The sequence below is a fragment of the Aythya fuligula genome, chromosome 1 (assembly GCF_009819795.1).
Source record: "Aythya fuligula isolate bAytFul2 chromosome 1, bAytFul2.pri, whole genome shotgun sequence".
NCBI lineage: Eukaryota > Metazoa > Chordata > Aves > Anseriformes > Anatidae > Aythya > Aythya fuligula.
In genome coordinates, this window is record NC_045559.1 from 91,438,201 (window position 1) to 91,462,203 (window position 24,003).

General features: G+C 40.4%; 1 protein-coding gene across 2 annotated transcripts in view; it reads left to right on the forward strand.

Moving 5' to 3' along the window:
• The window catches only part of ALCAM (activated leukocyte cell adhesion molecule), a 114,625-nt gene that overhangs the window by 6,649 nt on the left and 83,973 nt on the right, over positions 1-24,003 (forward strand). The window contains exon 1 of one of the 2 annotated variants that reach the window (XM_032185141.1): positions 1,894-1,928. The exons of the other annotated variant lie outside the window; for it this stretch is intronic. Coding sequence (XP_032041032.1) covers positions 1,910-1,928 — 19 coding nt within the window. The 5' untranslated portion in view covers positions 1,894-1,909. Of the gene's footprint in view, positions 1-1,893; positions 1,929-24,003 lie in introns of those variants that run through there. 2 annotated transcript variants of the gene reach the window in all.

Below are 24,003 nucleotides of genomic sequence, written 5' to 3' on the forward strand. Positions count from 1 at the left end.
CTGCTGTTATGTAGGGTATTAGCCTAGGGTATTAATCCATTTTGGGATGCAATTTTGCTTCGTGAAATCTAGAAAACAGCATGCATTTAGCTGAGTGAATTCTGTTTCCCCATTCAGATAAAATTGTGTTTGACTTGTTCTAGTGGTTTTGGAGAGTGCAGATTAATGTAATGTCTGTTACATACAAAGCCATATATAGAACAAAAAATTAAGGAGGAGGACCTGAGTATTTAGGCAGTATTTGGGGAACTTTGGTACAGGCATGTAATTTCAGAAGAGAAAAGAGTTCTGAATTTATTCCTTCGTTCTTGGTAGTTTACATCAAGTACTATAAAAAGTGCTTGCATATAGACAAGATAATAGGATAAGTATTACATATTAAAATTAAATCATTAATATCGATGCAGCATTATGAGGTTTGCCTTTGCAAACTGGGAAAGTTTTAAGTTTCTGACACTGACAGCTAGTGACGTAAATCAAGAAAGTATTTGGCACTTGCACTTGATGGCTTGAAAAATAGACAATGGGATAATTTTTCCAGCTTTAATTCGTGACTGAAATTTTTGCCAAGTTTCTTTTTTAAATGTTACTCCTCACTTCTCAAGCAACTTCTACTGCTAATCTTGAACCTTGTCTGCACAGAAGTAATATGGAGGTCAGTATTGTGAACATCCCCCCAGTTTCTACTTTATATTAGTAAATTACATTTCTTACTGTGGGGTTCTTGTGTGTGTAAGAGCTCTTACTATACAGAGCTGGCTGTGCAGACAGATCTGCAGATTTAAATAGCCAGCATTAATATAAGCAAATAATGACAGTGACTTCACGTTACATACAGTTACATTTTGCATCTTTCTGTTGTTAGCAAAGGTGTTGGTTTATTCTTCATCAAATGTTTTAAACTTTCTGAAAATATTTTGCCATCATAGTTTAGCTCTTGCCATGGCTTCTGTAACTCTAAGGGCTTTGCCTTTTGAAGGGGCACCCGTTCCATGGTTCAGTTTCACCTTAGTCATCTCACACAGCTGAGTGATGCAACATGTTCTGCCTTAGCTTTGAAGTTTAAGTCCTTAAGTATAACCTTTACTCCCCAGGTTTAACCCTGGTTAATGTGTGGTGCCCCACAGCAGCAAATTCCTAAGTGTCTACGTGCATGTCTGATGTCCGAGTGTGTCTCCCAAAAGCTCATCTGCAAGTTTGGTAAGGGTCAGGGTCTGGTATTTCATCTCAACTCACTTGTGTCTGCAGGTCATTACTTGTCAGTCCTTATCGCTTTCTTAAGAACCCTGCGGTGTTAAATCAGAGACTTCTGTCCATTTTCTTCAGGGAAGGAGTCTAAAACTTTTGAGATGGTAAGAAAATAACTTGTGTTGTAAGGGTGATAACCAAACCATGCGTGCACTAGAAGATGCAAGTGAGCCCTCTTTCAGCAGAGATTCACAGAGTCCATCAGTGCACATATCAAAGTGTTTATGTGGGGGCTGTAAGAGATGTATCGTGGCTGTATGAGAGCCAACCAGACAGAAGCTGGGAATGATGTCTTGTTATAGGGGAGGGAGTGGGGATGGAGCTGGGTGTCAGGGTGTGCTGGCTGCCACCTTCCCACAGCTGGTGCTGTGGAGGTCCTCTTGGACAGCATGCAGATGAAGAGCCAGAGGGCAGAAAAACATTGTAGCGGTGGTCAGCTCCAGTGTCCATGGCGGCATGCGAAGGATCTTTATTCCTCCCAAGCTTGACAAATTCCCTGCTTTTGCTAGGGGCACGCTTAGCCTGTGAACTGCTGCAGAGAGCTATCTGCTTGCTTTAGGGGTGTCACTTTGTTCTCCGGCTCTGGATGGTGTGCAAAGAGCTCCGTGGGTCACTTTTTTATCGTTATTTCCATCTGTGAGTACAGCAGCGATAAAGAAAGATGGGCTTCGGCGTACTCGGTATGCTCATGATCTCTGGCTCTGTTTCCATTACATCAGATGCAGAGGGCATAGAGAAATGAATAAAGCAGTGTATTTCTTTAATGAATGCTGAATGGGTGAGTGTGAGCTGGCAGAAGCTTCATCCAGAAAGAAGTCGGGTGCTGTGAGGGATGACATCCGCACACGTGGTAGCAGAGGCAGGTGAATCTTTTTTTTTTTTTTTTTTTTAGCTGGAATTCACAGTCCAGTTTCATGAGATTGAAGTTGATATTTTACCTCAATAGCTTATTAATTTTTCTGGGCAGACACAGTGTTTCAACTTCCTTGAAACGAATTACTGTTGTGGATTTGTATCTAGTTACTCCTGAGGCCCGGATAATGGGTTTGGAAATAGCACATTTGGAAAGTGCTTTGCATAAGCATATATGAAAACCTAGTCTTCTTAGTATGGCAGGGTGCCTTGCTTTAGGTGTGGATTCAAATTCACAGCAGGCTCACAAATCGTGTTTTTTTTTTTTTTCTTTTTCTTTTTCTTTTTGATGGTTGCTAGTCTTCCTTCAAGATGTTGTCATCTGTAAACAGCAATGACAGTTCTAGGAGTCTTTTCATGCGAGTGTGAAAGAGCAGAACGCAGGCACGTTGGAGACCTGGAGACCATGGCTCCTTGTGAGGAGGATTTCTTCCTGTGGTAGAATAAATATTTGTTACTTTTTTTCAATCTACTGTACAACATGGCTTTTTTTTTTCATAACCACAGAAGGAGGTTAATGGTTTATAATCTGGATATTCTGTGACAGAGCATAGTAAACTGTATATAAATCCAGAAGTGAAGATTTTAATAGAAGCTTTAATGGGAGTATTGCAATATTTTTTTTCTTGCTGAAATTTTTTGTAAAGTCTGGATTTTTTTTCAATTTTTTTCTTTAGAGATGGACCATCACCACCTTTAGGAAGGCAGAGAAGAGAAGTTACTAGGAAAAATAAATGTTTTATCTATGATTATATTTATTCAAAATGTGATGCTAAGACCTAAATTTTCTATCTGTTAATGAAACACTTGGCTTGTATTTCCCAGTATCTTCTTCAATGATAACTTAAAAAAAAAAAAAACAAAAAACAAAAAACAAACAAACAAACAAAAAAAACTTTAATTCTGTTTGCTTAGGGAAGATGGAGAACTGGTTAATTTTTATTATTATTATTATTAAACATTATTTTCTAAAATGTCACTTAAGGAAGGAAGAAAGTGATCAGTGATTCTTCAAGTAAGTTAAAGTTTCATAGGTTTTCTGTGCATATGACAGGCTTTTCAAACAGCATCCTTCTGCTTACAGACATCACTGTTTTGAACTGGGACTGGTAGTGGCTTGGGAGAGGTCACTATGCATGTTGGTTGTTTCTGTTTCATTTTTGTTTTCCCTTGCACGTGTCAGCAGTCCCACACTGCTAAGCTAGGGTGGTAAGTACCACAGCATTCATTTCATTTGGGAGTATATGAGTGGTCTAACAAATTCTGGTACTCAACTGGTGGAGAAAATGATTGAGTTTTTTTGTTTCTTGTGGCAATTTCAAACATTGTGAGCACTTCGTGGCCTTTGGCTCCTCAGTAAAGTCATAAATGGAGGGCCAGAAGATTTTTTTTTATGTGCTGCTTCTGCAGCAGGCACGCATCCTTGATAATTGCTGTTGCCATTGTGTGAGTCCATGGTGCTTAGCCTTGCACAAATTGCATTTGCAGACATAGCATGTTAAAGAGCTCTCCTGTGTTAGAATAAGCCCAACTTTTCACTGGAGGCTGGGCAGGAGGGATCTGTGGTGTGATGAGCATCTGAAAATTGAGCACCTGAAAATCACGTGTGCCCATCGTGACTGGGAGCAGGAGTAGCATGTCCTCCAGAAAGGGATCTCTTTGCTCTGCAGCAGGAAAGGGCTGGGCTGAGCATTGGTATTGCCAGCTGCAGTCCCTTCTCCTGATGGCATGTGTGTGTGGCTGCTTTAGAAGTGTGTGAAGTGAGCCAGCATGCTGATTCACACTGGAAGAAGCTGTTTGCTTTTCTACTGTTTTATATGGAGGGGAATCTGAACTTCTTTCCAAGTTTGTGGAAAAAGAAAAAAGATTACAAAAAATGGAATACTGAAATTCTTACCCTACGATTTCAATCTTTTCAGCATGATGCTTAAGAAGTGTTGAGAACAGTGGTTTAAAGAAAACAAAATTACCTAAGAGAGGCTTTTTTGATTTATAAGCTGCACTTGAACATCAAAAGGTATTTGGGAGCATTTCAGGCTGAGAAATAGAAAATGTCTTTTTGCTAGCATATTTTATTTGCTAAACTTCACTCGTTGCCTAGTACATCTCTCTGATTTTAGTTTTGGGGAGCTGAGGCTTTAGAAGTTATAACAATTAAGGAAAGCTGAAGTACTGCAAGAACAGTTCTTTGAATCTTTGAGATGTATTAATGTGAAAAGGAAGCTGTATTCTTTTTGTTTTGTTTTGAATTTAAAAGTTCAGTTTTTTTCCCACTACTCTGTAAGCAAATGCTCCTGGTTGGATCACAGATAGCTGAAAGAGAAGCTTGCTGACAGTAACTGCAGGCCAGACCAAAGACGTGAGTCACCATCTCCACAGGGAGCGATGTACACAGGTGGAAGACAAATTGCTTAGTTCCGTGTGATAAATTTGGTGTACCCATCAGGCCTGCAGGAAGAAACCACGGAATGGGGCCTTTCAGTGGTGACCAAGATGGATGAAACTTCATTTGACAAGGCCTGTGAAAGGATGCTGCCAGGACAGGCAGTAGCGAGATCAAAATTTCTGCTGTTTTGGCGACCAGAAGGAGCTGCACCTCGTGCATTTTTGTCAGAGACTTGCACATCTGAATTTCTGGAGAGCAGCCAGCTTAACCCGAGGGAAACCACGCTTCTGGCTCCCCTTTGTCGAATCCACTCCCGCCAAGAAGATGGCGGGCAGTGGCTGGGGGAAGCCGAGAGCCCCAGCTTCGGCAGCGCAGAGCGAGTGCAGGCTGCCCTGATGGCAGTGTGTGGGCCACAGGCCCCTCGAGGCAGAAATGTGAAGGTAAGTCTTCCGCACAGCAGCACTGCTTGAGGTTTTGCTGGCAAGGGAAGTGAGTGGTGGAGGGAGAGAAGCAAGCTTTCTGTGGAAGCTTTCTGGAAAGTTCTTGGGCTTAAGGTGGATCTACTGAATGGGTGTTTTAAGGTAGAGGAGCAGAAGACAGTAGCAGAGACCACAGAAAGCAGGGGAAAAACAGCTTTCAAGATGAATAGTTCTTGCTTTTCCTTTTCCATATCACTTCATGCTGCCTTTGGTTTGGCGTGTACTCTGCCTCCTCCCCTTCCTTCTACCTGCTGTAATTGGCAGTCCATCATCCTTCATCAAGACTGTGTGCTGCCATGCCACCACCCTCACCAAATGTCCCCTCTCCTGTTAGTCACACAGCACAGTGCTGTTTCCAGCCTCACCAAGATGCCCATCTCCCCACCATGACTTCTCCAGGCCCAAGTGGAGAAGCGGCTGAAGAAGAGGCTGAAGTGTTTCCACACGGTGCCTATGTGGTCTGTGCTTGTAGGCTGCAACATGTCCTTCCTGAGGAGCCCTCCCTCTTCTGCTCCTGCATCACCTAGGATAACCTAAACGCTGCTCGTGTTGAGAGTCTTTTTTTGAGTGTGGGGGAAAGCCTTAATACTTTCTTCAAGACTTTGCAAGTTGCTTTGTGTATGAAGTAAAGCGTCTGGAAAGTATGTCATATGCTAAGCATAATCGTTATTTGACCTAAATGTCTCGCTCTGTCCTTAGTGAGCTTTCGGATTCTCTCTAGAGTAAGACACACCTTATGCTGTGATCATTTAAGATGTTCCCGAGATGAGAAGATCCTGAGCAAATAAGCCTTTAATCTTACAATAAATTAATTCAAATTCCAAAGAAATGTTAGTTGTTTAATATGAAGACTGTAATAAGTATAGCTGTATGACTCCTTGCTAATGAAATTGCAGTGGCCGGCTATTTTTCTTGTCTGAGCTTTGGCGTATGACTGAATTGGGAAGCTTCAGACTGCTTGCTTGTCTTTCAGTTGATGTTGGATGTCTATGACTGAAACTGCGTGAAGTTGCAAAATCTTGAAATTAGGCTGACCCAATAGTCTCGGGCCGTGATCCAGCACATATTTGAACATCCAGATTTGAAGTTATTCAAGTAATTAAGTATATTCTTAAAGAATAAATTTTTAGACTAGAGGCAGTGTGGTCTTTGTGGAGAGGACCCACAAAGACACAATAAGCAGTAACTGGTGGCTTGGAGACTGCTATGATCCTGGATATCTGTGAGCTATAGTGTGTTTCTTCTCCTTTGCCGAAGATTTCTGGCTAATGCAACTCAGAGGAAACAGTTTAGGCAGGGGGCTCTCATTTTGCTAAGGTTCAGTCTTCCAAAGTATGATGCAAGTGGTAATTCACCTCTTCTGCTGACTTTTTAAGCCTCTGTGTTCAAATTGCACACACATGGTTTTTCCATATGTAAAATATAATATACGAGGGAGGATTTTTTTATGCCTGTCAGCAGGGAATATGCAGCTTACTAAGCTTTCTCGAGTATAATTTTAAATGGAGAAAATGCTTCTATATAAACTGAGATTATCTCATCACAATTTTTTTTATGACTGTTAATTAAAATGTGAGGAAATCCTTTAGAACAGATTTGCAGTTTTGAGTCTTTTATGAGACCTAATGTAAGAGATCCATTTTATAGTTATGCCTTCTTATTGGTTTTGAGATTAGAATATATCTAAATGCATGGCTATCAAGTCCTGTGATGATAACTTGTTTATTTTGCAGCATAGATTAATTCAGTTATGGTCCCATTTGTGTGTTGTTTGTGCCCCACTTTTCAAAGAGATATTGTAACTTCTATTTAAAATAAACTCTCCAAATAGTTCTAATTTGAACACGTATTTTTCAATATTAACCTTCAGTGAAGAATATTTTGTTAGATTATTGTGAATAATGACCATCTAAGTTGTTCCAAATCCTTCTGAAAATACATTTTTAGCAGGCTGGAAGACTGCAAAACCTAAGTAAAGGAAGGATTGTCGTGACTAGCTTCAAGATGCTTACGTCGAGATATTTTTAAATTATTTCAGTGGAAAACTGTAAGATCTTGGCTCACAGTGCATAGCCTTGTGATAGAAAGCAAGAAAGCTTACTGGGAGAAAAGAGAACTTACTAAACACCAGTAAGTGCCCTTTTCTCTTTGCAGCAGACATGCATGTCACTGGAAGATTGATTTGCCCGAGTATTTGAAACTAGAAGGCACCGTGCCTAGCTCTGGCGCAGTGCCTTCTACTTGAACTTTGTGCTCAGGGTAAAGCAAGAATGAGAAGAAATTCATTTAACCCCGTTCAGAACTGCTTTTTGGCTTGCCCTAACCATGCCTATAGTATCGTGACAACATGAATCTTTTAATCACAGGCTTATCTGTCATCTCAGACATCACCTCAAAGTTGTTTAATTGCAGAATTTTCCAGGCTAGGAATAATTGAGGCATGGGGACAGGTGATTAGCTGTAAATTGCAAGGGAAGTCAGAGTCTATCAGAAGTGAACGTGGTGAGGATTCCAAGTCCCTTTGCTTTGACTCGTCTGTGTACGCACACGTGTGGAGAGCCTTGTGCTCTAGGCCGGCAGGAGGCTATGGAAAGGAAAGAAGGATGCTCTTGTTTTCTCCCTGTGGGTCATTAAACACAAGCTTTGCTTTTTGTGAAGATCTGGAGAGGACACCATCAGATAAAGGGTGACATTGATCACGAACATAATGAGCTAGCCCAAGCACTAGTGTGGATGCACTTTCTCTAGCAGGCCTCACTGCTAAAAGCAAAGCAGGGGTGAAGAGGAGGGAGGGAGAACTGTTTGATATGCTGGCAGTGGTGCACATGCTGATAGGAGCTGTGTTTATGTTAGCAGACTATTCTGATACAGCTAATTAATCAGAATTTGACTACCAAAGTATGTGTCAGAGGCTGTGGTCCTTTTGCAGGTGTTAAAGGAGAAAACAGAATGGTTGGAGTGTGATTGTTGCTAATGCTTACCAGAGGCAAGGTGTCAAAGGGGTTGTAGCTTTATTTACCCATAAGCAGAAGGGTAAAAATGAGACCAGAAGTTGAAACAAGGAGAGAAGGGAGGCATTTTATTAAGGGAATAAATGGGAAGGGGGGGGGGAGGAGGAAGAGCTGGAGTGTTTTTCTGTGTGCCTCCTGAGGGAAAGGCCCAACTCTCCTGAGAGAACTCCTAGGTTGCCTCTCAGAAAAGCGTTACGGGGTAGTTCCTTTTGTTTCCAATCTTTCACATGGGAGAAGTTACTTGTGGTTACTTTTGCTTTCAACAGTTAAAATAAGATTACAGTCTTCCTGAAGCAACTTTCACATCTCCTGTAGAGCCTAGCCTACAAAACGATTTTGGTCTTGTACCTGTTTGTACATATTTGTGACAGTTTTAGCAGTGGTTGTTGATTTAAGCTAGTGATGTTCTTTGCTTTTTGTGTTCCCCATGAAAAACTGTTTATTTAGAGACGGGTGGTAGTGATGGAGAATACATCTAGCAGAATTTGGGGAAGGGAGGAGGGGGTAGTATAGAACTACAGAATACCCCAAGTTAGTAGGGACTCACAAGGATCATAGAGTCCAACTCCTGGGTCCCCAAAGGACCACACAAAAAATCAGACCCTATGTCTGAGACCATAGTCCAAAACACTTCTTGAACTCCCTCAGGCTCGGTGCTGTGGCCACAGCCCTGGGGAGCCTGTCCCAGTGCCCAAGCACCCTCTGGGTGCAGACCCTTTCCCTAACCCCCAGCCTGACCCTCCTCTGTCCCAGCTCCATGCCGTTCCCTCGGGTCCTGTCGCTGTCCCCAGAGAGCAGAGCTCAGCGCCTGCCCCTCCGCTCCCCTCCTCTCATGAGGGAGCTGCAGGCCGCCATGAGGCCTCCCCTCAGCCTGCTCTGCTTGGGGCTGAACAAACCAAGGGACTTCAACCACTCCTCATACGTCTTGTCCTCCAGACCCCTCACAATCATTGTAGCCCTCCTTTGGACACTAACAGCTCTCCCTCACCCCCTTCATTTTTCATTTAAGAAAAGTAAAGTGTTATTTTCTCAACTATTGCAGTTAAATAGTTGAGCATTAAAACTAGTAAATTTATGGTTCAGCTACTTTACTCTTCTAATGGCTGTAACAGGTTGGAGACCACATAGCTTGCTTCCTCACAGTTGTTGAAAAGGAGTTCAGAAGTGCAGGGTCTCCACTTCAAGCCATATTGTGGATGTGAATTCCAGAGGTAGATGAAGAAAACTTAGAACAATTCTTTGAATAAAAAGAAATCTTTAAAAAAATATATTTTTCTGACTTTATACGCACTCTTTTTAAAAAGCCCTCTCATGTGTTTTCATTTCCTTTAGAATGCTTTAAATCCTTTCATGAGTGCATAAATATTCAAGAATATCCAAGTATGTTTGATGCCAGAGCAATCTGATTAGGAGTTTAGTAACCAAGCGCAGCCTGTAAAAGTAGGGCTGTTCCCAGAACACTCACATGAGTAAAGTCTTATCTTGTATCTCGTTTGTCTTGGGTAATATACCTGATAACAACACCAAATGCACTGCAGTAGTCGAACCAAAATATTATTTTTTTGTGGTGATTTTAGCTCACTCTTTGAAAGCAGGCATTGAAACAGATGAAACTTTAGATGAAATATCCATGTTTCATATACAGGCTTTCATATCAGTGCAATCGTATGCGTATTGCAAATTAATTATGTAGCTGCTGCTTATCAGAAGCTAGAAAAATGAAACTGTGGTTACCATTTTGCTAATCAATTACCCAGCCAGCGACCTAGTTAGCAAAGGTTGTGAGCTGTAATAATTTTCTGTAAATGGCTGTATGTTATTTCCATATATTTGTAAACTGCAGATGTCCCAGGACAAAGATGATGGCATATATTTTCTCGTGAGCTACTTGCTTTCTCATTTTTGCTTGTAGCTTTTGCTTGTAGCAAAAAGCTTCTGGCTTTTTTTTTTTTCTTTTTTAACATGAAGAGCAAGACTTTAAGAAGGTTTGCACTGATGAATCCCTGCATGAGTAGTTTATGCACAAGTGGTCAGAATTTCCTGATACGGAAGACAGCAACTAAGGATAACTCTTCTTCTTTTATTATTACTGTTTTCCTACAATTTTTTTCACTAAAGAGTTGAAATTTTGTGCAGAAGTTGCTTGTTCGTGCTGACAGGCTATGAATGTATTGTGTCAGAAAATTATCAATCTTCCAGTCCTACTAGCCCATTTAAGACAGCATTCACTGTCCGTACACAAGCGCTCATGTTCCTGTTCTTGAAGTGTCGTCTTATCAAATGCTCCTTTATTTTTGTTCATGTGTCATAGCATAGTTGTTTGCTTTATCGACTGTCATTTCTGCAGGCTTCTGCTGGGTTTACTTCAGTTGCTTTTTGGGTCTATTGCAGCATGTTCTCTCAGCTACGTACCTCTGCATCACTTCTTTCATCGAGTTATTTTTAAAAAAGTCCTTAGACACAAACTATTTCTCAGTTCTTTAAAGCTCTGAAACATTGGAGACTGCAGCTATCAGAAGTTACTGGATCAAGTTGCTCCTTTAGCCACAAGTGCAGGTGTAATTTACTGGCAGGGTATTTAATTCCTTTTATTTCTCAGCTATCTTGCTTAGGGTAAAATTAATTCTTGCAATTGGTGGTCTTACACCTCTTTTTTTTTTTTTTTTTTTTTTAAATTTTTACTTTTCTTTATTTTTCCATGAGTATTTTAAGCTGTACTGAAACTACATTCTTTATCTGAGGTTTTCACTTGTTTTTCCTTTCCTTCTAATCAAGAAAAAAAACAAAAACAAAAACAAAACAACTTTATGTTAATTCAGAGTTATTTACACAAATATTTGTTATTTCTTGTTCAAGGCTAGCTTTTAAAGACCAGTTCCTGATTCACAGTGCATTTTTAGCCTCCTGTTTTTCAAAGACCCTTTCATCGGCACTTGTCAGGCTCTCATTAATTGCCTCTTCTGTCTCTATCTGATCTTTTTTTTTTTTTTTTTTTGGTAACTGACTAAATTAAAGTTTTCTGACTGTTACTCTATTTTTAAACCGATGGATAACTTTTATTTTAGTCTCTGTGGTGGTGATCAGTCATTCTAAGCTTGCAAAATGTTGTTTGTTGTTGCTGTTGCTTCCCAGGCCCTCACTGGGAAACTAGTCTGCCTGCTGAAGATTGCAACAGCAGGGAAAATTAAAGCATTTTCTAGGTGCGCTTGATATCTTTGTTTAACCAGAAATCTTTATTTAACTGGAAGCAATACTAAGAATAGCAACCTGGCTTGATTCTCATTCAAGTTTCATTATCTATTTTTATTCAGGCTATTTTTCCTGTTCTCCAAGTTCTTGGCAGTCTTCTCAAGTTGTCCTGACTGTCCACACAGATTCCGGCAGGGAATTCAGATCACACAGCTGGTTTAACAAACTCTCTGCTCAGCAAGGGAATGCGGGATCGAGAGAGTTTCTTCTACCAGTGGTTTTCTGGGGTGCTAAGTGCTGCTCGGGGCAGTTCAAGATGCTTGAATGAGCAGAGCTCTTTGGTATGGTAAGAGCAGCTGCTGTCCCGTGGTGCTGCACTGGGCATTAATTTGTGCTGTTTCCTCATAGTTCTCTTGCTGCACTGGTTGGAGACTTCTCAGATTTTCTCAAAGTCCTGCATGAGCAGAAGGAGGACACCATATGGGCACAGCTAAAGGGACAAGAGGATGCTGAGGTTCATCACCTCTTCTAGCGGGTGCTGTAGCTGAAGTAGGGCTGCCGCAGGGTGGGTTGGCAGATGAGTAGCCCGCTGGGCAGGCAGAGAAGGAGGTGGAAGCTGCTCCTGTCATCTGGGGTGGTGGCACCAGGGAAGAGACAGATTGAGGTACCCAGGGTGCTTGTCTTGCTTGGAAGTAAGGGAAGGAACCTGTGAAGGACAGTGGAAGTAGCAAGGTGAAGTGACAAAGTGGATGGGGATGGGAAAGGTGAGGGAAAGGCAAAATGGAGGGAACGAGGGCTGTAGCAGATTGAATTCTTTTTAAAAATCTCTAGGCATAAAAATCAGGAATGGTTCCTTGCTTTCTAGTTTACATTTGCACAGCTTATAAAAATGATACAACCGTACTTCATTTATCTTCATCAATAATTGAGTCTGTAATCAAGTGTTTTATTACCAATAAACCCTTATGATTCAGTGTGTAGTGAATATTATTAAAGCTCATTTTTTGTTATGAGTTTCTTCTGATGATCAGTTATGAAAGTATTTTTTAATTTAAAAATCAGTGACATAAAACATTTTGTTGGCAGTTCACTTTTTTTTTCAGAATACAAAGTAGAAGAGTAATACAACATAGATGATGATCCGAATACTCTGCCATCTCCGTCTTTTTTTTGTCGCGCTAAGGAAATGCAGGGATTTTTTTAAAACCTTTAATGTGGGTTGGGTGGGAGATGTGCTCGTTGAATGTGTTTTAAACTGTCTGTAGTGTTACTACGTGCAAATGCTATTTTGCCTTATTCCTCAAAAGCTGTGCAAATACAGATGCAAGGAAAGCAAGTCATACTAGAGGATTTCATAAACTGGTGCCTGCAGATTAATGTGTACTTCTGCAGATGCCTTCTTTTGTAGCCCTTTTTGTGGGTTATAGGGTACTCTGTTTGGGGAGAGTCAGGATTTTTTTTAACAAACAACTGAATGGCCAACTAAACTGTACAGGAGGGTGCTTGTATGCCTTAAGAGGATGATTCAATTACAAAGAAATAAAGATATGGGTTGCTAACACATATTTCCAAGCATGTGATTTACTTTGACATTAATGTTCTAACATGCAATGAAAGGTGTTCTTGATTTTTTTTTTTGTTGTTTTTTCTTATCACATTTTTATTTTTCCACAGGTTTATGAAATAGGTATAAGTATACCTACCTTTCTCATAATATTAAAAACAAAAAACAAAGAAGTTAACTTGTTGGCATGAAAAATGTGGTTATGGTCTTTTAATGACAATTTGACTAGAAATAATTTCTAGACCATTACCATTTCAATGAATTTGAAATGAATGTAGAGAAAGAAGATTCAATTGGAAGAAAAATAATTCTGGTGGGGAAGAAAATCTGTGCTTAAAAGCCCCCACGTGTTATATGTAAATATAACTTAAATTCAGTTGTTATTTTAATCTTTAAAATTTCATTCCCTGTAAGGTCACTTAACTGAGTCATGCTGAAGTAGCTTTGATGTCATTGCAGAAAGGGAAGTTGGAAGAGGAAGATAAAACAGTAATAAGTGACACCGTAGAATTTTATCCTCTAATCTCTGTGTTGTTCTTGCCGAACTTTGATCCGTTTGCCTAGTTTGTGCTTTAATGTTTCCGTAGCGTAGCAAAGTCAGACTGACAGATGGAAAAACCTACATGCTTAAACTGAAGGTCTCTACCAGCAACAGCGTTTGGTGTGAATGGGTTTTGCGGGTGTTACACCTAATACCATTTCAAGCTGTGATCAAATTGTCTTTGCTGGGGAGGAGGGAGGGTTTGCTACAGCTGTGCTCGCAGTCTCTGCCTGGGGCTGGATGTGATGTGCCTCGCCACGTGCTCATCCGTGCTTGTCTTTAGGCATTGGAGGGTTCTGGAGTAGGGCTGTGCCTCTCCCCTCCTCCTGCAGCTTTCCAGCTGGTATAACCACACTTCCTCCTTAAGGAACTGTCATTTTTGTTGGCTGCTGCCATTCAAGTACAGTGGCTTGGACGTTTTGAGCCATGAATGACAGTTTTGGAGGATCATACAAAGGACTCTGCGGTAGACAGCCAGGCTACAGCAGGCACAGCTCTAGGATGGTATTGCAGGTGGGTGGGACCTGTTCTCAGCAGTTTAATAATCGTCCGTGGACAAGGTGGCCAGTTCTGTGCTGCTGCATATTGAGTAACAGCTGGAAAATCCCACCTGGAAATCTCATCTTGGCGTGAGAGGACATGGAAGGATGTCTTAGTCCGTACCTCCCAGGCAGGCGCAGCAGCCTGTCCCTTGACTGGAGAACGTTCCTGGGAACCAGAGCAAGGGCTTGATAGCATAGCCTCCGCCTGCAGACACAGGTGGCTTCTTTCTAGAGTAGCCACACTCCTTCTCCTGCAACTGTTGGGATTTTGTAGTTGCTGGCAATCGGACAAAAGCAGTAAGGCGCAGTATCAAAATGCTTTCATACTTCTTCTCTGTCAGCTCAAAGCGAGCTGGAAGATTATTTCCTTGTTTATACTTGCACAACCAAAGACAGATAAGCCTAAATTCTTTTCCAGCCATCAGTGGTGCTTCACAAAGATCTCTTAAATGCCACGTTTTGGATAGGCCTCTCTGGAATAACCACTTCAGTAACTTCTAACTTCTGAGTAAATAGTGCAGATGTTGCCTTAGTGTGTTAGATGTTGCACCTTTAACTCTTCTTAAGGTATCATGGTATCAAAACCTACTTTTGATCAAATTAAAAGCAAGTTATAGATGCTTCCTTCTTAATTCTTCTGTATGTAAGTAGTGTCAGCTACCTGTATGTATTTAATAAAGATCTATCATGAGAAAATGACTGGTGGAGATGTTTAACCTATTTTTTTCCTCTTATGAGAATAATGTACATAAACGTCTGGAGAAGCATGCAGAGCTGTTACAGAAGTTCATTGATCTCACTGCTGTTGTCCAACGGGTAGTTTTATGTGGGATAAGAATGTTCGAGCTGCCTTTTTGTATGCAAATAGTAAAACATGTATACAAAAAAACCCTGACCTCTTTTACTGTGTTCTTCATCTAGTACTTCCATGGCCTTTGAGGCAGGTGTGCTATTCCATATTAATGAAACTAGTTTGTGTCTGTTTCTGTATGGTAGAAACACTTTAAGGAAAGGAGAAACAGTGGTACGAGTGCACTCCTGATCGCTGTATTTTCATATAGTGTGGCAGATGCTTCTTGCAGTTTACTGTCTGCGTTTTTATATTGAAAATACAAGTTGGATGGTATTTTTGAATTTTGAATTGACGATGAGCAAGGCATACCACTGGCAGAGCAGTGGTTTCTACACCAGCATAGTCTGTCTCGTGACATCCTCAGTCTTTTTTCCTCCTAAGGAGAGACCTTCTGGCATAGTTAGATCTGCTGCTTTGGAGATGCTTGGCCTTAGAGCATACCCACATTTCAAACTCGTTGCCCTTTCGTGTGGTTTGAGGCATCTCGTACTGGGTAAATTTTACTTTTCCTCTCCTCCCTTCCCAGTCCGTGACATTCTGGCTGTCTTATTCCCCTCGTTCACCGTGTCTCTCTCACAGCCTTGCCTCATCAGGCGAGGTAATGAAGAGGCACGTCAAGCTGCTCTTGAGATGCGCAGTTTCCAGCTAATTGTGTGTGCTTGAATTGTCCTCTTAGGAAGATTCTTCCAAGATGGACTATGTGTCCCTTCACAACCGGTGCTCAAAAACACCTTCGGGTGCTTTAAGCACTGAGGAAGCTGTCCAGTACCTTCTCTTGCTTTAATTCATTTACATGCTGCGAAAGTGGGGCATTCTAATTATGCCTCATCACTTAGAAGGTCACTTTAAGCAGCTCTTCCAATTAAGCAGCGAAACAGGATATATTTTTTTTTTTCCCAGAGTTTTTTTTGACTAAGACTAAAGCCTTGTATTATTATTTTTTTTTTCTTTTATAAAACTTCAGAAAGTGAAAGAGTAGTAGTTTCCTCCTGTAATATATTGTTCTTTCAAAACTATTTTAATGTGAGATCACAGGAATTGTTTTTTGTAAGCATTGGTGTCCGTAATGGAAGTAGGGTGTTGTGTGGTTTCTGTCCACTTAAGTTAGCTTGCCTGTTGGGGTTTTGCTTTTTTTAATGTATGTATTTATTTTTAAGTTGAAGATGAGCTGTTACTGGAACTTAATTCCTTTTGTTGATCTTAGAAATTATTTAATTTTGGTAGTAATTTGTATCTTTGTAGTGGGTGACTCATATAAACACACCAGTTAAGTTTCACCTTTAGAAATACTGGGAGTTCTTTGTAATATCAGTATTACAATTATTTTTAAGCATGCTAAATAAGCAGGGAAGTCCCTGAGAATTTCTGATGCTGGAGAACTAATTCTGTCATATTGCAAGGTTACAACTCTGCCACTGACATCATTGTGGCCTGATGTCTGCTTTGTGTGTTGCATCTGTAATTTCTTCATTAAAATGAAACATTAAAGTACTGAAGTTCTGTACTAGTATATTGTATATACACAGAAAATGACTTTAAATTATGAATTAATGCAATTGCCTCTGGCATGGCATGAAAGTTCTTTTGAGTTTCTTTGAGTGCTTAATGCTGAACAGCCTGCTCTAATACATATAAGAAAAAGAAGTGTTGGTGACTACAAAAGCCCGGTGTTAGTGTTGTTGTGTAAGGCTTATTGCTATACTTTGCTCTGCTCTTGGTCTCATAAGCAAATATTGTTTGTTTTAGTTCTGCCCTTCAGAAGTTTTTACTGGGCTAGTCCTCAAGGTACTACAGTGCCCTTTACTTTGGTATGTTGGATGTTCCTCGGTGCTGTATTAGCACATTCTCTTTTGATGTTTGCCCTTTACACTAAATATTATTAGAAGAAAAATTAAAGCTAAGTACAAGAGGTCTCAAAATTAAGTACACAAATAATTGTATGATTTCAAGTGTTATGCTTAGCTTAGTCACATTTTGACTCACCAGAAAGCACCCAAACAGAAGTTACGATGCTACAAGCTGCAGTTAATCACTTTCCATCTTTTGCTTTGCATTACATAGTACAGCGCCTCAAGTCTTTCAGCTGTTTTTTAATGCTATGAAGGTGTGAGGGTATATTATGATTATTTACTTTTTTTTTTTTTCCATAGCTCTGTAATCTAAGAAATACTGTGAAGATTTGGATATTTATTTATTTATTTTTGGGTTCTAATACCAGGAGAGTGGGAGAATATATGTCAAAAATAAAGGACATTTGTGAAACTGGTACTTATGTCAATGGAATTTCGTAGGACAAAAAGTATGTTATTTTTTCAGCGAGAGAAGTAAGGGGTGTGTGTGTGAAGGGAAGAGGTGTGTGTGTTTTGCTTTTAATTTTGATGCCCTGTCCGAAACAAATTGATACAACATCTTTCTGCTTCCAAAACAAGAGCATAGCATTTCTAGCTGCTGAATTTCAGGAAGAACTAAGCACCTTTGGAAACTTGATGAAAATTTTGGACCTGCAAGCATGTGACATGGAAAAATAGTCCTGTTTTTCTGACATAGGTTATTTAAATTGCTGCGTTAGTGTGGCTTGTTGTTGTCAAAGCACAAGATATGCGTTGTGAAGGCTCTGCTGCTTATCGCTGGAGTGGGCTTCTAACAGACCAGCTGTGCCGATGACTCCGCCTGTTGAAGAGGAGGAAGAGGTGTGGGACTCTCTGGGACCAGCCACATAACCTAAAGGAAGGATCTGCTCCCTGTTGTGCTGTGGACATCTGCCAGAAATGGAGGTATGGGTGGCTCTTCTACGTGTTTGGGGCCCTCGTGCATGGCATTGAGCTGCTTGGAGGTGGCTTGGTGTGTTGAGGTGCTGCTGAGGCCGCTCAGTTCTGTGCGGGGAACAAGGCTTTGAAAGTCTTTTGTGACCTGGGTGTCTGAGGAAGCGATCACTTGAAGACCTTCAGCTCTTAATTATTTGAAACTTCAAAGATGTTTACAAAAGCCAAGAGGATGAAGTAATCTGGAAGTAGAATAAAAGCTGCTGTAGTGCAGATTAAGGACCTCTTCTCTCCTTTCAACAACCTGTAGGCATATTGTGAATACCCGTCCCAGGTCATCGTTCTGTGCTGACAGCTGGGCTTACAGTTCTTTCACTCGGAGAAGAACTCTTCACAGAAAGTGGCAAAAATGGTCATGCCTGTCTCTCAAAGAAGTTATTAAAACATTTACGTAAAAGAAAATCCCAGAGCTCCTCTTTCCCCGCTCTTTTTGTTGCCTATTTTAATTTATCATATACATCAAGGACCATGAAGTCTAATTTGCATGTGCCTCTTGCCAGTTTTTTTCTGTCTACATTAAAATGTAAATACATAAGTATAGAAAATTGTCCATATTAAGAATTCAGCAACTGTCTTGTTATAATTGAATTTGTGTCTCAGACTGGGCATTTGTGCTGTGGTTAGTTTAATTTGCATTTGAATGAACAAGTGGAAACTTCGAATTGGATACTCAATTAGAAAATGTTATGCAGGTACATACTTACTGCAGCCTCCAGAGACAGAGTATTTATCTGTATAAGCCCAAATTCTAGGCTTTTTTTTTTTTTTTTTTTTTTTTTTTTTTCTCAAAATCTAGATTTATATTTAAAATGTGGTGGTGTGTGTGTTTGTTTATTTTTTCTCTACCGATCTCAAATCTGGAACTTCCACACTTGGGAATTAGCACTTTGTTTCACAAGTGTTGTTATTTTCTCTGTACTGACTTGGAGAGTAACAGGTATGGTATTTTGCTCATTAGTAGTCTTGAAAAACAGCAATATTCAGTGTATGAGAAGTATGCGTTAGCCAGGGATGATACACTAACAAGCCCCAATCCACAGAATAGAAATAGATTAGATTTACTCCAACTGAGCAAAAGAAATAATTGTATATATATTTTAGAACATGTAGGAGAACATGTATTATGCATGTGGCTTGGAAGTTAGTGTAATACCACTTCTTGGGGAAGAGACTTAAGAACTTGGCAGCACCAGCATTATCACTAACAAATTGCAGGTGGAAGATAACAGGTGAATAAACACTTGCTGTTAAACTGGTTTATGAAATGCTAAAAAGCACCGGCATGACACTTCCATGATGTCACTTCTTTAGATAACTTTCCTTTCAGAAAGTCCCTTCAAGATAAAGAATGAAGAACAGGAAGGGAGGAGGAAAAGGCCCAGTGTAAGCATTACCAAAGATGAAACCTCATCATCTGATTGTGATGGCACATCCCCAGTGCTGGATGCTGAAGTGCTGAGGTGGAAGATCTGCAATATGGCCTTTAAAGACTTTGCTTGAAGCACGAGGCTCAAGCACATTATTGTGGGACCAACAAATTCAATTTTAAGCAAGAGAACTGTAGAGAAACAGAAGAACAATGAGATACAGAAACTAATTGTTGGTAGATCTATATCGAACGTGTAAGGGGCTAGGCAGCAAGAAGTTCCTTACAGGGGAATTTGTGTAAAAATTCAGCAGACTAGAAAATGGAAGCAGTCTCAGAGGAGTCTTATGGTTCCAGTTCAAGCATCTGCTGCTAATTTCAGGCCACGGGGCGCAGTGTGTTAAGGTTAAGCAGGTGCTTTATGCCCATGCAGAATTTCCTTTGGGAAGATTTATGGTGGCATTAGCAAGAATGAGGTGTGCTGTCAAGACTGTCAGGGGCATCTTGTGTCACCAAGTCCAGGCCCCTATTATCAAGACAGTCATATAAATTCTGTTTATGAGTTGATTGACTCCTTTTTAAAACCATTTGAGTTTTCTGCCATTGTCTTTGCCTTTCTGAAGGCTAAAAGCTTGGTGTCCTCAGAGCGCAATGATAACAGGTTAAAGCTTTGTGCTGGTATTTGAACTTCTGCTTACACAGGTCTGTCTCCCTGACAATGTCTTCTCATATTTCTCATGTGCTGGACCCTCCCTTCCTGCAAGTAGTAGTTCTTCTTTTTACGGCTTCCAGTTAAAGCAGAGCTTCTTGAAAATATGCGACTAGAACTTGGGATCTTTCTATAAGGTCATTGTACAGTGACGTTGTTATTTCAGGTTCCTAGTTATAATTTAGGTTCCCATTTCTGTTCCCATTGAGCTGTCAGCATATAGTGTCTGTGCTGTTATCTCTTGTGCCTGTGTTTGTCCGCTCTTACAGCGCTTCCAGGTGAGATGCCCTGGAGACCTTGTTTCTGTAACCTGCATGCTGTTCCTGTCACTCCACTCCTGAGGAAACCCCACGTCTTCCCAAGTGGTGTGCTTGTGCTTTTTTCTGATGACAAGGTCTCTCTGCTCCGCTCAGACTGTGGGTATTATCTGCACGCTGCAGAGTGTTGGTGACAGCTGAAATAAAAATAAAGAATAATGGTCTCAAGGCATCTCTTTCAAGAAACCCGCTGATAACATCTCATTTGTGGTTACGCTTCCTTTCCTATGTGGTTAACTTGGTATTTGTCCTCATCAAAATTTGGTTTGACAGCAAACACAGTGACGAGACTATAATAGCTGTTGACTGGGATGTGAGATGTATGGTGCCGTTGTTTTGACTAAAGCTGTGGTGACTGATACCAGATGTGGATCTGGGTTTTCTTCATGCCATAAATCTTGAGGCATTCTTAACTTTAGAAGATCAGATCATTCCCCTAATATTAGAGACTCTCCAGTGTAGGTACAAATGTAGTTTGTTTGTTTTGTGGAGGGAGAAAACATTTTATGACAGGAGGAAAATGTCTGATCTATGAAAATGCCATGAATATAGCATGATGAGGGATGTGGATGGAAAACTTGGTGGGCATTTCTAAGGTACCTGCAAATTTTGCACTTCTGTTTTAAAGAATTAGTCATATCTGTTTACGTGTGTTTCATCATACAGCACCGCAGAGCTCAACCTAGTTTAGATGTTACTGAGCCTTTATCCTTCCCTTCTGTTGGTCATCAGTAAACTTTCTCAGTTTGTGTGCATGCAGGAATATATGCTTACTACAGCTGACTGGAGGGACTCTATAAACACAGCTAGCTTTGCATAGGAGGAAAGGGTGAGTTTATTCCTTAAGCATCTGTGATGTCTTAGATCTCAGAATGAATCCATGATGCTTTAGGATATGATTTAGCTCACTGTTCTTGATGTTGTGATGTTCAAGAAGACTCTCTCATAGAGCAGCAGAGAAAAAAATACCATGAATTCATATACTTCTGGAAGTAAAAGGTATGGGGAAGCTCTCTGAGACAAAGAACATAAAAGAATATTAAAGGTAAAAGTGTAATCAGTTTTTACAGCATTTCAAAAGTGAGAGGTAATTTCATTGCTCTGTCATTAAAACTAATATTCTGTATTTTAAAATATCAGTTATATTAAGACATAAAATTAATGCATGAATGTTTTATGCAGCGTAAACTCCATGGAAAAAGTAATGTAATGAGAGAGGAGAGGCAAATCAGAAATGTATGTGAGAGGTGGAAAAATACCACACGAAAAGTCTTGACTAAAGCTGTAGTGACGAAAGCTATAACCCTTAAAATTGTGTAGAATATTCTCTTATCGGTGTCAGATCTGCTGATTTCAAGGTCAGACATGCAGATTATTTGCAGGCCAGGAGAAGACACCTAAGCAGCCTGGAGGCTCTGATTTATTGTTGTCTTCTGACTTGAGTGAGGGGGGAGTTGATATTTCCAGTGTCTCGGTGACACTTCTGTGAGCAGACATGCCTTTTTTTTCTTCCTCCTCCCTCCCTCATGTACACATCCAGCTATTCCCACCTACACCTTTTTAGGGAAAAAAAATAATAGTTCCCTTCTCTGAATAGCTAGACCTGGGGGAGCTGAGCAATAAAGTACTGGTGCGAGACAGTGGTAGTGGTTGCTGATTCACTGCAGGGAGGCTGGGCTGAAGGATGCCTGGTTTCTCCTACTCCTTTTTTCAGAAGTGTTGGGTTGCAAGTATCTGTAATGGCTGCACCTTGCCTGTTGAGGAGGAAAATATCTGAGAAAGTGACAGCATGAGAAGATTATGGAAGGACAGTGATTTCCAGCCATCATCTTCTAAGCAGGATGACCACAAATGTTTTTCCTCTGCTACTATGTATATTCACCAATTATTTTGTACTTGGTGTTGCTGAAAATAGGCAGTCATTTCTCTGAATGCCAGTGAAGCAATGCCCTGCTATTTCTCACTTAGCTGGAAGAAAGGTTGCTCATTTTGTGCACCCACGAACCAACATGAAGAGCTGATTCCAAGCAGCCGTTGTCTACTCCCTGATAATTATGAAATTAGGGCTAATAGCTCTCTTCTTAACGTGCGTCATTTTTTACTACTAGCCTCACATCTAGTGTAAATGCCGTGATCAAATGAAAAAGGGAGGGGAAAAAAGGCCCAATTGCTTTAAATAGTGAATATGCATAATTTTTTGAAGTGGACTTTGTGCTGTGACACTTCTGAGAGTTTTGAGGCTCAGGTGAGCTTTAGGTTTGCCTGTCTATAGCTCACTGAAATACTTGTTGTCATATACTCTTTCTGCTGAGTGTTGGCTGACTGTGGCTGTTCCAATGATAGAGTGCAAAGGAATTAACTTCTTATTCTGCATTTACAAAAATAAATTAAAAAAGAAAGTCAACACAAACAGTCATGGTGTTGTAAGGCCTATTGCTTTGGGATTTGCTATTTGACTGAAGTGCGTGGAAGATAACAAGATAAGCAGAGTATCTTGGTTTTGCGTTCATATCACCCCAGTAGAAGGAAATTGGTGGTGTGATAAAAGAGAAGGCAAGCCATGATAGCTGATCCTGCTAACATCAGCCTCCTTGGTTATGAACGCCACTTTCCTGCTTTAGCAGGCAGCAGCAGCTTGTGTGTGTGTAGTATTTCTCCTTGAAATCAAAGAATGTGCTCTCTCAAAGTGCTAAACTGGTTTGTTTTGATGTGTTTTAACATTGTTTTAATGTTTTCCTGTTTTACTATGGCTTTCTCTTCATAAGTATTAAAGAAAACAATAGAAGATGTGTAGAAGCATTTTGAAAATTGTTGCACTGATTTTCTTGGGAAGTGGTAGATATCACTCTAAATAAATAAATAAATAAATGCAGTGGTGGGGATGGTTTTATTTTCCCTACTAATAGTTTAAGAAAAAAGGAAAATGTTATTAAAAGGAGAAAATCCTCAAAGCTCTCTTTTATAGTTCAGTGTCTGAACGCAACAGTATATAGCTATGTAGCATGAGCTCTCTCAGTTTCTGGGTCTGGCTGGTTAAAATGCAGTTTTGGCATTTTTCCCCAAAAAATGCCAAACTAAACTTGAACTAAATCTTCATGACAAGACAGAACTAAATCTTCATGACAAGACAGAAGATAAAGGTTTACACACTGAAATCACATCTACCTGTGAGATAATCATATGTTAATGTTCCCAGCTTCCAAAACTGTGTTCAAATAGAGCTAAAAATCTGAAAGGCTGCAACTGGACAACATCTTTTCTGTATTTAAAGTGATTGCAGGAATTTGTTGGAAGTCTTATTCAAATACTGGGATTTTAAATGGTGTTTTGGTTGAGTGGGAAGAGACTGTTACAAGAAAAAATTACATGTCTTCCCTCCTTTTCCCACTCCCACCTTGCGTGGGAGGGACATGGAAGGAAAGGACAGATAAAGTGATCAAATAAAGCCCACAGAAAGCATACTTCACAGAATCGCTTTAGAAATCTGTCCGCTGAAAGGAATATATCTGCGCAAATGAAGACTTTGGTCTTCAGCTGTCTAACCCAGAAAAGGAAGAAAATCTGTTCTTTCATGAAAATGAAAAAAAAAGTGCTAGAAATAAAGCAAGCAAAAATGCAAGCAAAACCAAAATAAATAATTGATTTCACAAAGCAGCTGAAGACGAACAGCTGAGCGATTAGAGTAATTGCTGTTCAGAATGGGAGCTGTTGATTTAATTTTCTGAGAAAGTGGAGATGCGAGTCTGAGTCCCCCTGTCCTGTACGTGACCTGGAGGGCTTTTGAAGACAGGACAAGGGATCTGCACATCCGTTTCACAAATATTTATAAATACTTACTGTGCAGAAGCAGAGTCCAGATGCATCAATGCCTAGGAAAGCGCCTTAACCCCTAGAAGAGGTAGGCATTTTCTTATGGGAACAGCCTGTTGACAAGATGGACTGAGAAGGCCGTGGCTTCCTCTAGCTCTGGTCTTGCGGCTGGGTTTGCCACCACGGTGTGCTGGCAGCCAGTGGCAGGAACTGCACCTGGGTGTCGTACAGCTCTCGAACATCCCTGAGTCGAG